Source organism: Nansenia antarctica, assembly GCF_963989245.1.
Source record: "Nansenia antarctica genome assembly, chromosome: 1".
NCBI classification, from domain to species: Eukaryota; Metazoa; Chordata; class Actinopteri; order Argentiniformes; family Microstomatidae; genus Nansenia; species Nansenia antarctica.
In genome coordinates this window covers 106,774,097-106,791,758 of record NC_137674.1, presented here as the reverse complement: position 1 = coordinate 106,791,758, position 17,662 = coordinate 106,774,097, and the positions used below count along the sequence as shown (strand labels likewise).

General features: G+C 41.6%; 1 protein-coding gene across 1 annotated transcript; it reads right to left on the bottom strand.

Moving 5' to 3' along the window:
• Positions 1 to 709: 709 nt before the first annotated feature.
• trmt13 (tRNA methyltransferase 13 homolog) lies at positions 710 to 17,388 on the bottom strand (the record flags this gene model as incomplete). The annotated part of the gene is given in 21 exon segments (XM_080529454.1): positions 710 to 890; positions 1,275 to 1,561; positions 1,565 to 1,689; positions 2,010 to 2,084; positions 2,295 to 2,367; positions 2,779 to 2,946; positions 3,053 to 3,077; positions 3,079 to 3,124; positions 3,491 to 3,495; positions 4,530 to 5,771; positions 13,174 to 13,332; positions 13,720 to 14,110; positions 14,428 to 14,502; positions 14,694 to 14,766; positions 15,146 to 15,313; positions 15,412 to 15,518; positions 15,780 to 15,849; positions 16,060 to 16,122; positions 16,260 to 16,326; positions 16,795 to 16,844; positions 17,251 to 17,388. Coding segments are annotated over 21 exon segments (3,588 nt in total).
• Positions 17,389 to 17,662: the final 274 nt, after the last annotated feature.

Sequence of the window (17,662 nt, the reverse complement as noted above, 5' to 3'; positions counted from 1 at the left end):
GGACAGACTGAGTTGATGCCAATTTCTTGATATAATAACCCCAATATTCAAGTATATGTTAATATGCAAATTAGGTGATTCTAGAACATCATCCTGTTACATAATGACTCAATCACAGAATTATAAGAACATTTTATTATGATGTTGACATGTCCCTTACGTCACGATAATAGGTGAAATAGGACATAAAATGTAATTCCTGCATGGCCACAAGTACCGAAAAAACTACATTGTTCTAAATGTTGCAGTGTTTTCAAATGTTAAAGTATATAAAAGTATTAAAACCACCATATTTATCATGTACAATAATAATATATTTTTTAAAAAGGTCTCCAATACTGGGGTCCTTTAATCTCTGGGAATATTCACAGTTAAAGCAAATAAACTCAGAGGCCTTTCAATTAGGTTTTATGGTAATAATTACCTTACAATTATTCTGAAAACTGCCTTAAATTCAATAGACTTTTAGATTAAACATGAAATGACGTTGACCCCAAAAAAGCTTTGTCTGCATTTCCGTCCAGAGCACGTTGTCCTGTGTTTCTTGCTACTCTTGTCTTTTCTGTAACTGCAAACAGATTCTTATTTTTTGCTGGCAAACCAATAGATGATGTATTAAAGAAATAGCAATGTCATTTAAAAAAATACTGTTCCTTTTTTGTGTGTAATACTCAAGTTGTTCTCCCAGGTATTTTTGAATGTCTTTTGATCAAGTAGAGGAGGAGGAGGGCAGTGCAGTTAGCAACACGTTCTCCAGGGACACGTCGGGGCTGGTGTAGTAGCGCAGGCTGGAGTCGTACCCCTTCTGCTGCAGGAAGTGAACCCTGCCCTGGTCGATCAGCATCTTGCAGAGGCGCCCTATGTGCTCACGGTCCTCAACAGACAGCACGCTACGGGTACGAAAGATGTTCATGTCAGAGATAGTGATGCGACCATTAAAAACAGTATGTGAGGTAAAAAAGTAAATGTCAAAATGATTAACTAACCCTGTTTTAAGGTCTATGCAACTCTATGGTAAACAGACTGCACTTATATAGTGCCTTATTCCAAAGTGCTTTACAACGGCCTCTCATTCACACACCGATGGCAGCAAGCTACCATGCAAGGCACCGGCGGCCCGCTCATTGGGAGCAATTTGGGGTTCAGTGTCTTGCCCAAGGACACCTCGACAGGAGGAGCCGGGGATCGGAACCGCCGACCTTGCGATCATTAGACCCGGCTCTACCTCCTGAGCCACAGCCGCCCCCCAACTCTAAATATCCCGACACACTCACCCAGTCAAGCTGTCTAGCTCCGCCTCCTCTGTTAACTCGTGCTCCTCCTCCTCGTCCTCCAACCTTCCGTCATCTGGATTCCGTGGCGTCGAGGTGACCCGTCTCGCGCCGCAGGTCGCCCAACTCGACATCCGCTGGAAGGCCGCGAACTCCGAGGCGCCGAGCCCTTTCTCCCGGAAGAACTCCTGGCCCACGTAGTGCCTCCAGTCGCAGCGGTGGTGGCAGCACAAGGCGATGGCCAGGCCCGACACCCGCAGCTCTGGGTCAGGGAGCTCGGCGCCTAGGGACTACTGGTGGGTGCTGGAGTTTAGACGTTTGCTGGGAGGCTGGTTCTCTGGTTTGCTGGGAGGCTGGTTCTCTGCCTCACTGATGAGGACCTTCTCTGATCTCTCCAGCAGACATCTGAGAGCGAGGTCTACACATCACAGCAGAGTAGAGTGGAGGAGGGAGTGAATCAAAGCTATATTGACGACCAGGACCAAAACAACTAAATTCCCCAAATAACAACAAAAAAAGTATAAAAGAAAAAAATATATATTTGACATATACAAATATCAGCAGAGAAGTATGTCATATTGCTTAATAGGACTAGGTGTTACAATCCCTATCTAGCTTCCTATTAAGCAATCTAACATATCAGTAGAGAAGTGAGCTTGCAAGTAGGAATTTCTTTGTACTGTCATACACTTCCCTGTGTGCCAGGTCACATGACAATGAAATGTTTACAGGTCTTACCTGTTGCAGCTCCACACAGGTGCTTACCAACTCCAACCACCGGAATCTTCTTTTCTTTCAAGAGAGGAACTTTGCCTGAGAGTAAAAAAAAAAAGGTACATCAATGAAGACTATGTTTTTGTTAAGTTACAAAAACAGCAAATCAAGGGGCATTTTTGATCCATTTGGTTGCATCAAAGCATACTTTTTACCGATTACTGATCTAGTGAGGAATATGTATTTTTTTCCAGTTTACTGGACGAGCAACTTCACAATGAATGCCCTCGTCTGTGTAGGATCACTTACTCAGATCAAGGTGCTGAATATCCACTTGTAGTCTTTCAAAATTGGTATCAGCATTTTGGTTTTTGCCGTCTACCTGAATAGAACAATTACAATCATATTTCTTGTTTTCATGTCAAACCAATTTAATTAGTTTGATAGCGATAGAAAGGGAAGAGAAAGAGATGAGACAGCATAGTATGAGCCGGGATTCGAACCCATGCAGTCACAATAATATGTGTTAATAATACATAACTCTATAATTAATTATATGTAAATCCACCACAAGGTGGTGCTATAACTCACACATACTGATATCTATGCCACAGCTTATCAACTAATAGGCTAGTTGGGTGGGGTGCTTAAAGAAAGTGACAGTGATTTTTTTCCGTTACAAATCTCTGGTTTTAACTTCATTACTGACCTTTCAATGAGGCTTTAGACCATGTTAATGCTCCAAGCTTTAATTTTCATTGTAATTCATACAGACATGCAGATGGTCTCATACCTTAAATCGCGTGCTCGATCTTTCCACAAGCAGAAAGTGGATATCATCACATGCCTTCACAGCAACATGGATCCAGTGGGACAGCTTGCCTTTCCCTGCTCCAAACTCAATAAAACACCTGCTTGGGCAAAGCAGCTGCAAGGTCTCCATGTTTCCTAAAAGGGACGCCTTTTTAAAGCAGGAAACCAACAAAGGAATCTCAATAAATATAGATTGATGTAAATATAAATAATGTGTGAATAGATTAGTGGACTGATGGACTGAAGCTTAGTACCTGTTGTTTCAGGTGTTTGAATGCAGTCCCCGTTCTTTGAATCGTTTATGGACGATATTTTGCAGGTAAGAGCTCAACACAAGGGCCGCCTATTTTGAATGGTCATACACGCAGTATTGCAGTCTATGTGGACATGTTTTTTTTACAGTGCACGTTTGTTGTCTCCAGGTAAAATGATCACAGCTGCGTACGTCCCCCTCCCGACGTATCACAACCTCTTCCCTGACTCTGTGACGGCCACTCAGCTCCTCATCCCCCCAGCGCGCCGGTGATTCTCCCATCCTCACAACGACACATTCAGAACCTGCAGAGTGGTTGGACACTGAATCTCAATTTGACCCCTGATCTCTTTTTAAAAGTTAGACATTTTCTTGTCTGTGCTTTTTTCAGTCCTGCTAGTTGTGGCAGTATGTGTTTCTTTTTTCCCCTCCCCCTCACCACACCTGTTTTGCGGAGACTTACGTTGATGACAAAAAGAATCAGCTTTACTTGCCATGTTGGGCATTTAGCAAGGAGTTCCAGCCAGTGGAGTAAAAGGGTTGGAGTCCCTAGAGAGTTTATGGGTTGATCTTGACAATTGACCATTTTATCTTTTGTAAAGTTTATTCTTGTTCATACATTGTCTTGTGCTTGATAGCTTTGATAGGCATGTTTTTCCCTGAGACAGTGTACCATTTAGACACCCTTCCACAACAGGATATTCAACATGTTTGAAGAAGAGATTATTTTTATTTTTTTGCAGTTTTTGCTTATGCATCAGATTATTTACCAATGTTTTAAGCTCCATGAGCTCTGGAACTATAATGACTGATTATTCATTTGTGCTCATTAATATACCGTTTGGTATTTCAGTATCTGTTTTCTAATCAAGATTTGATTTTGTAAAGACCTTGATTAACATTTATTTTAAAGTCATTCTGGTAGTTTTATCCCCCCCCTTTGTCTGCAAAACTCTAAGCCAATAGACCTACACAATACAGTTACAATAGACCTACACAATACACTTCAGCCAGTCAATAGACCTACACAATACACTTCAGCCAGTCTGAATTGAGTAAATGGTCAAATGTACTGCACTTATATAGCATCTTATTCCAAAGCGATTTACAATGTTTCACCCAAAACACATTCACCCATTCACACACCAATGGCGGCAAGCTACCATGCAAGGCAACGGCCCGCTCATTGGGAGAAATTTGGGGTTCAGTGTCTTGCCCAAGCACACCTCGACACATGAACAGCCGGGGATTGAACTGCCGACCTTGCGATCATTAGACACCGGCTCCACCTCCTGAGCCACAGCCGCCTCCAATTGAGTATTGGTCTAAGCCATGAAACAAGCATGGATTGAAGTCTGTGCTTCCCCAAACCCAGGTCTTTGCCAGAATTATTGAATGTAAATAAAAAGTACATAATTATAATTCAGAACAATGTGCAAATATGACAACACTTGAAATGTATGTGGTCTTGGCTTTACAAGTCAGGGCTGTTCAGATGGATGACAGTGATGGTGATGTCATCCCTGTACATCCTGGCCATGTCCGGAGGAAGACTCAACATCTTAGACAGGCGCCGTGGCTCCACACTGTCAAACCCATCGCTGCCTAAAGCGTAGCGGATCAAGTGAGTGGCAGAGTTCTCATCCTCCAGAGCAAACTGAGCTCTGCTCTTCCTCTCCTGCAGTAAACGATGCATCTGTCCTAGGGTGACGTTAAGCCCAGAGACTGGCTTCTGCCAGTGCAGACCTGACAGGTGTTCCCCTATCACCTGAACCACTTTCTGCCTGTGCATCAGGTCCCACAGCCCGTCTGTGGCCAGGATCAGAAACTTATCCTTCAGCCGGACTTTGTGATGGATCACTTCCGGCTCCGCTGTGAGGTAGGGTGGAGTGTGGTAGTTGGGAGGCAGCGTCTTAGCAAACTCGTTAGCCGACAGGATCTCCGGCCGCGCCTCGTGCAGCCGGTTCAATATCTCGCTGCTCCATTTGAACTTGATGTCCCCGAACGCTCGGAAGGGCATGAGGAGGCCCAGCAGGCGGTTGTGTTTCACCACCGTCTTGCGTTCCGATGCCGGGTGCTCTGAGAGGACCCTCTGGAGCTCTTCCTGGTTCTGGGCGTTGTGGTCGTTGGTGACTGTGTGCGCAGCCCAGGTCCTGTCCTCCTCCTGGACCCCCAGCACGGCTCTGCTGTCCCCCAGGTTGGCCACGTGCAGGTGGTCCCCGTCTACATGGACCACGCATGCCGTGCACCCCGACAGCGCCGCCCTCAGGGGGGTGAAGTGAGAGAAGGGGTCCCTGAAGTTCACCTGGGCCTCCAGCGAAATGTCGTTGTCTAACCTCTTGAACGCGTTCGTCAGAGCCGTCGGGACGTCTCGGTCTTGGTCCTCGTCCTCCTCCAGGTCGATCCTCTCCTGCCAGTATGTCCTCAAGCTGCTGAAGTAGAGCTTCCCGGAGTCTGTGCTGACGTAGTCGTTGGGGTGCTTGTGCCACTGCAGCACGGGGAGCACCGGCCTCTCATATTCTAGGGCGTCCTCGATGTCCACCAGGGTCTTCACGGGGAGCAGCGCCACAGCGATGTAGTAGAGGAGTCTCTCGCTGACGGCCTGAGCACACGCGTAGCCCCCGTGTCCGTCAAACACCCCGAAGAGCATCCCTCGACTCTGGAGGCAGGTGGCCACACTCCTGCGGTCCTCACTAGGGGAGTTGGAGGCTACGGTGTTACTGTCGAACCCCATCACAGAGCTCACAGAGTTTCGACCGTCATACCCGTTGACTTGATGACTGTACTCGTTGGCTTTTAAGATGTGATTCATTTTAGAGGGGGACATTTGACTAGTAGTCTGATAGTCAGTTCTATACTCCCGTCTTCCACCGATGGTTGCTGGGTAGTTGATTTTGGACAAGTCAATTGCAGGGCCAGAAGAGTGACACAGTCTGGCGTGGAAGTCAAGACGTTTCAACCAGTTGAAGCTGCGCTGACTTATCAGTCTTAACTGGTACATGGCAAGATGATGAAGAGAATGTGGAATCATCTTCAGAGTTATGGAGTGGTGTGCACTCTTCTTCACCTGGCAACAGAAGAAGCATATTAAAATGTATACATGGGTAACTTTTAGAAAGCCAACAACTCCTGAGGTTGTCAATATTGAAACAACTTTGTGTGTAGTAAACATGTCCCCCACACATGATGCTGTGTGCCTCTATAAAAGGAGATTGATGGAGTAACCTGTGAATTATTCAGAAATCTTTTACTGTGGCACTCTTTCCTGGTTGTCTGTGTTTTACAGTGCTGTGTTCCCGTTGTGCACAGGGAGGGCTTTTTTCTTCTCGCAATTACCTTCTGTGATCAAATAGAACGATTATTTGGGTGCCATTAGGCTACTATCGCACCATCTCTATTGATAAATACGCCTTTATGCCAAGCACAAATTTCACCAATAGGCTAAGTATTTGGTTACAAATGTCTTACTTCTTGCAGCTTTGCGTTGATTCCTCAAAATAGTACTCCCAAATAGAAGGGGGGGAAGACAACATATTTACACAGGCAAATGATTTGGTTATATACTGTATGTGACTAGCTATAAACCAAGGTTACACAACTATTGATATAGGCCAAGTTTCAATATTAAATTATGCTGCATACCAGACTGGACTCAAAATATTGTTACGCTATCTGTTAAGCTATAGGCCTACAGGTACATTTGTGGCCAGACTGAAAAGTTATCAGAAACCAGTGCTTATTTGATTCATTATCAGTCTCTTGCTTTGCTTGATTTCACAAAATAGTATTACCACATTTGTTAGGCTATATGCCTACTGCATTAGGCTTCACTCTCCACCCTATTAGCTCTGCACTTTGCACCTTACTCCGACGTGTCTAATGCCCTCGAAAACTCGTACACAATCTACAGTTGTGGTCAAAAGTTGACATACACTTGTAAAGAACATGTCATGGAAGTCTTGAGTTTCCAATAATTTCTACAACTCTTATATTTCTGTGATGGAGTGATTGGAGCACATACTCTGTCACAAAAAAACATTAATGAAGTTTGGTTCTTTTATGAATTTATTATGGGTCTACTGAAAATGTGACCAAATCCGCTGGGACAGAAACATACATACAGCAATGTTGATATCGGGTTACATGTCCCATGGCCCTATGGGGCTCTTTCCATTCCTCGTGGCATTGATTCCACAAGATGTTGGAAACATTCCTTTGAGATTCTGGTCCATGATGACATGATTGCTTCACTCAATTCCTGCAGATTTTTCAGGTGCACGTTCAAGCTGTGAATCACCTGTTCTCCCACATCCCAAAGGTGTTCTATTGGATTAAAATCCGGTGACTGGGAAGGCCACTGAAGAACTCATTGTCATGTTCGTGAAACCAATTGGAGATGACTTTTGCTTTGTGACATTATCATGCTGGAAGTATCCATTTAGAAGATGGGCATTGTGGCTGGCTATGAAGGGATACACATGATCAGCATTGCTGATTCAGCAACAATACTCAAATAGTCTGTGGCATTCAAGCGATGATTGATCAGTATTAACGTCCCAAAGTGTGCCAACAAAACATTGCCCACACCATTACACCACCTCCATGAGTGAGAAGGTGTACAGGTGTTCACTTTACTTACTTACTTTAGTGAGTGTAAAATCTCCATTGAAGATGCTTTTTAGTCTAGGATTAGGCTTAAGCTTTGTCTGGGAAACCAGCTGTTAATGTTGGTTCATTAAGCAGTTTTTAGTAGTGTACTAATATTATTGCTTATAATAAACGCCTGGATGACACAAAACTTCCTCCAACTAAACAAGGACAAAACAGAGATAATTGTATTCGGTGCACCTGACAAAAGATCGAAAGTCAGTGCAAAACTTGATTCTCTCTCTCTTCACACTAAAAAACAGGTCAGAAATCTTGGTGTAATTCTAGACTCTAAACTTCAACAGCCACATAAACTCGATAACTAAATCAGCCTACTATCACCTGAAAAACATAACAAGAATGAGAGGTTTCATGTCCAAGCAAGACCTTGAAAAACTCATCCATGCATTTGTTTCGAGTAGACTTGATTATTGTAATGGTCTACTAACGGGCCTATCTAAAGGAGCTGTTCGTAAATTGCAGCTCATCCAAAACGCCGCTGCTAGGGTCCTAACAAAAACAAAGAAATTTGAACACATTACACCAACCCTGAGATCCCTGCACTGGCTACCAGTCTCTCAGAGAATTGAATTCAAAATCCTCCTAATTACATACAAATCACAAAATGGTCTTGCACCAAAATACATATCAGATCTCCTCCCACCCTATATTCCCGCAAGGTCCCTAAGGTCAGCTGAGACAAATCAGCTAATAATTTCAAGAGTAAAAACAAAACACGGTGCAGCAGCTTTCAGTCACGCTGCTGCATGCTCCTGGAACAAACTCCCTGAAGAAATCAAACAGGCCCAAACCCTTAAAATATTTAAATCTAAGCTAAAAACCTTCATGTTTTGCACCAGTTATGATTAAACACAAACACTTCAATCAATGTCTTTTTTTCCATTAACTATTGTCTTTTTAAATGTTTTATCTATTTACTTCTTATATTTGCTTTTATTCATTGTAATTTTTATTTTCTTATGCTCCTCTTGCTGTATTTTTAAATAATGCATGTAAAGCACTTTGAATTGCCCCTGTTGTATGAAATGTGCTATACAAATAAACTTGCCTTGCCTTGCCTTGCCTTATCACAAGTGATCTACCATATGTGCATTTTTCTGTGCATACAGAATATGAGATTCTATATTTTTTATTTATAATAAAGAACAACATCATTATTATTGTATGGCCATAGGTGAGAAACAATGAATAAAAAAATAAAAATAAGTCTGAGACTAAAAGTTAGATAATGGTTAAAGGCAAAATATTATGTTAAAGGAAATGGGCAGGTGAAACATGTGTGCGCGTGCGTGCGTGAGCTGGCACCCTGTTTTTAATCCTGGACAGAACGAACTACACAAGATGGACACATAAGACAGGTCTAAACTACTGGGTCAGAATCACCCAGTAGTCTGGCCTGCTCAGGTCCTGCTACCATCAGCCCATCCCTGGAGAGTCATGGGACCGACGGCTGCCATCTGCCCATTCTTTTTTTCATGGGCACGTACTGTATGTTTTTGGGAGAACCTAAGAGTTAGAAAATTCTTAGCCAGCATTTTCTTCAATTTTAAATAACGGTAAACTCAACTTGCTATCTCAAAAGTCTTGTCTCCTCTTTGTACACGTCCCACACAAATTCTGTCACAGTTCTTTAACTGGTGTGCCCTAGCCAAGGTAAGACACTGCTGCCATATTCACCAAATGTGAAAACGTGTTGGGTAGGCATTTAGTGTAAAATGGCTGGATAGCACGGATGGGTACTCTTCTGCCCAAGCAGTCTTTTTTGCCTTTACCATTTTTGCCTTTGGTAACACAGCTTGTGAATGAGTGGAATTTTTGTAAAAGCCTGACAATTTTGCCTCAAGCTTTTCTTATGGCATTGACACAGATACTCCTGATAGTTCTTTCCCATAGCACAGGCAACCCACATGTCCATGGTTGGATATTGTAGTGTGGGGGTGGTAATGAAGAACAGACGATGACTTTATAAACTGCAAAACGTTTTCAAACCAATAACACCAACAGATGTACAGTCACATGTAACACTGCCGATGAATTAAAGTATGTCCAGTCCCAACTACCCCTCTAAAAGTGAGGAACTAACTGTGAAAACCCCCTAACAACTTCCTCTTAGGTGTAACGGTAAGTAACATACAGCAACATGAACACAGGAAATATTGAATTACCCACATACCCACTATACCCACCCCTTTCCTTCTGCAAGTCTGAAGGACAAACCCGTTAGTAGCACTATAATGTGTAAACACTGTTTGAAAAACAGTTAAGGTCTGTGCAACTTTTTTAAGGGCATTTTTAAGATGACAGACTCTTGTGTCCGCCTCTTCATGATTACATTGAGGCCTTTTGACTGATATTGTGTGATATGGATCTCCTTTCCAACTTGGTAACCGTGGATACAGATAGCATAGTCCTACTTGCTTGTTTGATCTAGAGACTTTCAGACTAGTTTGTTTACAGACTTGCTAGAGTGATATACAGTACATGTGTTACCTTTTTTCCCAAAACAATTTCACAATGGAAAATTCACTAGAATTATTTGAATTGGCTAAAACTGATGATACTTGGTCACCTTTGTAAGATTCACTTACCAGAATCTGTCAATGTTTGCGGAGAACTGAGGTGTGGCTGCAAAAGTTGCGCCTCTGTTCTAGGAAGCCTCTATGCTGCCAAAATGCTGCATTGAGCTATTGTGCTATTGTGCTATTGTGCTATTGTGCTGACACTTGTGCAACATTCTTTCACTAAGGCACCAGACTAGAACATTACGAACTTCTTGGGTCCGACTTATCAGGGTATGACTGAAGTATGTCCAGCAGTCTGCCTTCTATGGTCACTTAATGTATTCTCGGTCACAAGCAGGTTATTAACTTGTCTGACAAACTTTACATCTAGTAAAATCATGCCTGTTGAAGTTTAAGTAAAAATAAAGTAATAACCCTACTAACCCTAACCCAAATAAAGTAATATAATATAATAACATCATTATTTATCTAACACTTTTATCCAAATTGACTTAAATTGCAGTGAATGCAAATTCAACTTTTACTTGAGGAAAAGCAATAAAGTTTCTTAGTACGGTGCCTTACCTGTTAACAGTGATCTGTGAACTGTGCTGTTCTTGAGAACTGTTTGGTTACACTTTAACGTACTACCTCCTACATATGGCTTATCTCTAGAGCTGCATGTGGGATCATAGGTCAACATATGCACAAAATAAAAGGCAATAGATTTGATCATAGGTCAACATGTGCACAAAATAAGAGGCTTTTTTCTATTCAAATACCTTTCACTACATCATTATTTCATGTTGATTATATCAGCAAATGTTTGTGAATGTGTGGCTACAGCTGTCATACCATGGAAAGATGTGACCTTTGAAAGGAGCATAGTCGGCGGTCATCCAATAAGTAATCTATAAACCCACGGAACTGGTTTCATATTGAAAGACATGGTTTTCACTCACTTCAATGATAACACAATTATAAATGTCATGGAACTAACAAATAATTGTCTTTGAAGATCATATAGCCCAAATCTGTGACTAGATATAGTCGGCCCAGTCCGCTTAAAAAACGACTCACATAGCAGATTTGAAGTGAAATCACCTTGCATTATGGTAAGCCTATATATGTATAGTAGGCTATTGGACAAAAATGTAAATGTATATTAAATGTACTAGGCAAAAATACTGTTTTCGATAATGTTTCTTATTACCGTAATATTAGTTTTAGTTTTTTTTGTTTTATTGACCTATGATCATTAAGAGGGATTAAAGGCCTTTTAAGGTCAGCTCAGTTGGCTGAATTGATTGCCCTCACAGAAGCATGCAACTTGGGAACCGGACGGAGAGTGACAGTGTACACCGACTCTGCCTATGCACATAATGTTTGTCATTTTAATGGAGCTGTATGGAAGGGGCGGGGTTTTAAGAAAACTGATGGTTCGCCTATACAGCACCACGCACAAATCATGAAGCTGTTACAGGCCATGATGAAACCGATGTATGGAAGCATAATTTATAGAATATCTCCACAATCACAAGGGCCTTCATAATGATCTTGGTATCAAATGAAAGCTAACACCTGTGGGGTGACTGTAGAAGTGAGGCAGAATCAAAATATATGTTACTGTGTCAGAGTAAATAGAGCTAGAACATTGTGAAAAATCTCAAATTCACTCTCCGCCTAAAGCTTTTAGAGTGAATATCAGCTTGTAAACCTGACCTTATAGCCCAAATCATCTAGGAATCAGTACTCATACTTGTTTTAACAGGTGTATGAGGACACAACAGCGCTCGTTGTTGAGATTTCTGTAATGGCTATAAGTTTGTGGACTTGGAAACACTTAAATAGGCGATTTAATAATAAAAAAAACATTTGGGTTATAAATAGGCAATATTGGTGACGTACCGCCATGTTGGAGTGTTCGCTCAGGATAGGGTTAAAGTCCTGTGATGGATCGGTTAATAGATAGATAGATTAGATAGATGCGTATTCTCTAATTCCGCAGGTCGGATTGTTGTCGAAAACAAGTGTGACATCATGAATGAGTGTGGTACCTGAGTGGGTGGGTGGTACCTGAAGTGGTGTTTCGGTTGGACAGACTGAGTTGATGCCAATTTCTTGATATAATAACCCCAATATTCAAGTATATGTTAATATGCAAATTAGGTGATTCTAGAACATCATCCTGTTACGGTACATAATGACTCAATCACAGAATTATAAGAACATTTTATTATGATGTTGACATGTCCCTTACGTCAAGAAAATAGGTGAAATAAGACATAAAATGTAACTCCGGCATGCCCACAAGTACCGAAAAAACTACATTGTTCTAAATGTTGCAGTGTTTTCAAATGTTAAAGTATATAAAAGTATTAAAACCCACCATATTTATCATGTACAATAATAATAATTAAAAAAAAAAGGTCTCCAATACTGGTGTCCTTTAATCTCTGGGAATATTCACAGTTAAAGCAAATAAACGCAGATGCCTTTCAATTAGGTTTTATGGTAATAATTACCGTACAATTATTATGAAAACTGCCTTAATTTCAATAGACTTTTAAAACTGGATTAAACATGAAACTGCAAACAGATTCTTAGTTTTTGCTGGCAAACCAATAGAATGTATTAAAGAAATAGCAATGTCATTTAAAAAAAATACTGTTCCTTTTTTGTGTGTAAAGGCCAATGCACACGGCGTGCGATTTTGTCAAATGACAACATTCGATTCTCAATTCTTAGAATAATTTCAATTGGTGTGAATGGAGAATCGAATGTTGTCGTGCGATAATATCGCATTGCACGCCGTGTGCATTGTCTCATTCAAAACAATGGAATCGAATTCGGCGGTGCGACAAAATCGGGGCCGTGTGCATTGGCCTTAATACTCAAGTTGTTCTCCTGGGTATTTTGAATGTCTTTTGATCAAGTAGAGGAGGAGGAGGGCAGTGCAGTTAGCAGCACGTTCTCCAGGGACACGTCGGGGCTGGTGTAGTAGCGCAGGCTGGAGTCGTACCCCTTCTGCTGCAGGAAGTGAACCCTGCCCTGGTCGATCAGCATCTTGCAGAGGCGTCCTATGTGCTCACGGTCCTCAGCAGAAAGCACACTACGGGTACAAAAGACGTTCATGTCAGAGATAGTGATGTGACCATTAAAAACAGTATGTGAGGTAAAAAAGTTAATGTCAAAATAATTAACTAACCCTGTTTTAAGGTCTATGCAACTCTATGGCAAATGGACTGCACTTATATAGCACCTTATTCCAAAGAGCTTTACAATGGCCTCTCATTCACCCATTCACACACTAACGGCGGCAAGCTACCATGCAAGGCGGCCCGCTCATTGGGAGCAATTTGGGGTTCAGTGTCTTGCCCAAGGACACCTCGACAGGAGGAGCCGGGGATCGGAACCGCCGACCTTGCGGTCATTAGACGCCGGCTCTACCTCCTTAGCCGCAGCCGCCCCCCAACTCTAAATATCCCGACACACTCACCCGGTCAAGCTGTCTAGCTCCGCCTCCTCTGTTAACTCGTGCTCCTCCTCGTCCTCCAACCTTCCGTCATCTGGATTCCGTGGCGTCGAGGTGACCCGTCTCGCGCCGCAGGTCGCCCAACTCGACATCCGCTGGAAGGCCGCGAACTCCGAGGCGCCGAGCCCTCTCTCCCGGAAGAACTCCTGGCCCACGTAGTGCCTCCAGTCGCAGCGGTGGTGGCAGCACAAGGCGATGGCCAGGCCCGACACCCGCAGCTCTGGGTCAGGGAGCTCGGCGCCTGGGGACTCTTCTGGTGTTTGCTGGAGTTTTGACCGTTTGCTGGGAGGCTGGTTCTCTGCCTCATCGAGGACGACCTTGTCTGATCTCTCCAGCAGACATCTGAGAGCGAGGTCTACACATCACATCACAGCAGAGTAGAGTGGAGGAGGGAGTGAATCAAAGCTATATTGACCAGGACCAAACAACTAAATTCCCAAAATAACAATTTAAAAAAGATATATATATTTGACATATACAAATATCAGTAGAGAAGAGATGTCATATTGCTTAATAGGACTAGGTGTTACAATCCCTATCTAGCTTCCTATTAAGCAATCTGACATACAAATATCAGCAGAGAAGTGAGCTTGCAAGTAGGAATTTCTTTGTACTGTCATACACTTCCCTGTGTGCCAGGTCACATGAAAATGAAATGTTTACAGGTCTTACCTGTTGCAGCTCCACACAGGTGCTTACCAACTCCAACCACCGGAATCTTCTTTTCTTTCAAGAGAGGAACTTTGCCTGAGAGTAAAAAAAAAAGGTACATCAATGAAGACTATGTTTTTGTTATCATTTTTTAAGTTACAAAAACAGCAAATCAAGGGGCATTTTTTATCCATTTGGTTGCACCAAAGCATACTTTTTACCTCACTGATCTAGTACTGGACGAGCAACTTCACAATGAATGCCCTCGTCTGTGTAGGATCACTTACTCAGATCAAGGTGCTGAATATCCACTTGTAGTCTTTCAAAATTGGTATCAGCATTTTGGTTTTTGCCGTCTACCTGAATAGAACAATTACAATCATATTTTTTGTTTTCATGTCAATTAGTTGTCATGTCAATTAGTTTGATAGTGATAGAAAGGGAAGAGAAAGAAATGAGACAGCATAGGATTCGAACCCATACAGTCACAATATTATGTGTTAATAATACATACTCTATTATTAATTATATATAAATCCACCACAAGGTGGTGCTATAACTCAAACATACTGTATAGGCTAGTTGGGTGGGGTGCTTAAAGAAAGTGACAGTGATTTTTCCGTTAAAAATCTCTGGTTTTAACTTCATTACTGACCTTTCAATGAGGCTTTAGACCATGTTAATGCTCCAAGCTTTAATTATCATTGTAATTCATACAGACATGCAGATGGTCTCATACCTTAAATCGTGTGCTCGATCTTTCCACAAGCAGAAAGTGGATATCATCACATGCCTTCACGGCAACATGGATCCAGTGAGACAGCTTGCCTTTCCCTGCTCCAAACTCAATAAAACACCTGCTTGGGCCAAGCAGTTGCAAGGTCTCCATGTTTCCTAAAAGGGACGCCTTTTTAAAGCAGGAAACCAACAAAGGAATCTCAATAAATATAGATTGATGTAAATATAAATAACGTGTGAATAGATTAGTGGACTGGGGCTTAGTACCTGTTGCTTCAGGTGTTTGGATGCAGAGTCCCCGTTCTTTGGATCGTTTAACGCTTCATGGAGAGCGGGGTGAGATTGAGTGCTTTCCTCGTGTTTATATTTCAACCCTGCAGAAGCAGTGTCGTCCATTTAAAATCAATGTACAATTTACTGTGGGAAGCATTTCATTGAGTCATGTTTCATAAATAAATAATCATTTACAATTATTAGTTGAATGTGGTGTGGAATAGAACAAACTGATCCACTGAGTTAAGTAAGATCACCTCATCCATGGTAACAAAAGGGTAAGACTATCTTAGCTAAAAATATATATTTAAAAAACGCACAGTTTGATAACCACGACTACAAAATGTGGTCGTACTGCTTACCTTTGACGGCTGTTTTCAGTTTTTTTATGAGCAAGTCCATCTCTGCTGCGCTGCGCTCCACTAAGGGTACCTGCATAAAGATGATCATGTCATTGTACTGTGGGTTTCTCTTTCACAACACAGGTACCGGTAATGCCAGTGTATTTCTTCTCTCTTCTCAAGTTTTAGAAGAGGAAACTTTTTTTTGGTGCTATATTTATGAAATGGAGTGATTCAGAGAGCTTATCGTTCCACACAGTAATACAGTGACAAACAGTAACAAACAAATCTTTAATATTACCTCGTATTGTGAGGTTTCCTCATCAATGGCTGGTCCAGCATTAATATCGTGCACATAATACACCTACATTTCAGGAGAAGAGAACAAACAATATTTTTACAATCAATTTAGACCAAAATCATTCTTTTTTTTCACAGCGATTGAATTTTTATCCAGACAGGTGTGTTTGGAGGTAATCAAACATTTACTCTTCAACTTACAGGTTTTGGTTTCTCTCTTGAGTTGCACTTCTTCAGATGTTTCGCTAAACAATCTTCGAATACCGTGCTGCATGCAGAGACAACAGCAGTTAGCGAGCTAACCTTGGTTAAAATGTAGAGTAATAAACTAATTGTACGGTTAAATACAAACACACTGATTGATGTCTAAGAAAACAGTCACAAACTAGTCTGTATCAGCTCAAAATCAAATACCATAAATTGCAAAAAATTAGTGGTATAATAGTATTGTATAAATAGTGGAGACACTTGGTTCTATCAGAGAGCCGATATACAGGGTTCTACTGAAAGGGATGGTTTAGCTTTAGCCTATTTTCATGATTAGGTGTAAATTCATCTTCCTCGAGTTGTCCTCATTAGTCAAAGCATCTCTTCTAATCTGTTCTCTACTATGCTACTGGTAACCTTCTGATGCACTTGTCTGCCAAAGCAATAAGGACCTATAAAGGCTGAGCTCAATTTGATCTGTGGCTGTGTTATTGTTTATTCGGTCTACATAAATCTGTGTTTAACTCACTGTTTTGGATCCAAGGGACATGGTATTCTTCTTTTCTCACCCTCTGTGTCCTGAAACAAAAACATACAAGTGGATCAATCAGAAACTTCCACTTAAGACTACTAGGTTTTTCCTTCTTCTGCATTGGCAGTTCAAACAACCCCAATACCCCAAACTCTGCTACCTTAAATACATCCCCCCAAATGACAGCAGCCCTACCTTAACCCCCATGTAACAAACGACCCAGTAATGTTCAGAGATGATCTAAAGAGGCTTTAATAATAATAAACATTTCTGCACCATTTTGGCTGGAAGTTGCACATCCTTCAGAAAGAGATCGACTCCACATAACCACGTAATGGTCATGGCTCTGTTTTAATAATAGACAGTCCTATATAGACTTGGAATGGAATGGAATGGAATGGAATGGACTTTATTTGTCATTGCTACAGTACAGGTACCAAACAACGAAATTACCGCGTTAGCTGCATGCTCTCCACAATATTGTTTTCCACTTCCAACGATCATTTTGCAGTATCGCTTTTTCTTTTCCACGTAAAAGGCACATCTTCCCGGGAGGGGGGCTGATACACCGTCTGCTATGGGGGCTTCCATGTTGCATAACATATTGCATGCCGGGAAGACAAAACGACTACGTCTTTTCCTGGTCACGGCATTTTGGATTTTTATCAAAATAAAAGTTCCAAAGTAAAAAAAAATAAAAACCGGATAAACCTGTATTTCTTCATGATTTATGTAACGTTTGAAGTGTAACGTTTTCTATTTTGTGGAAACAAAATGTGTTTTTTGTCACTCCAATATCAACACATATGAATCATTGTTAAAGTTTAGACAGTTAATTCATTCATAATCATGAATAAATACAGGT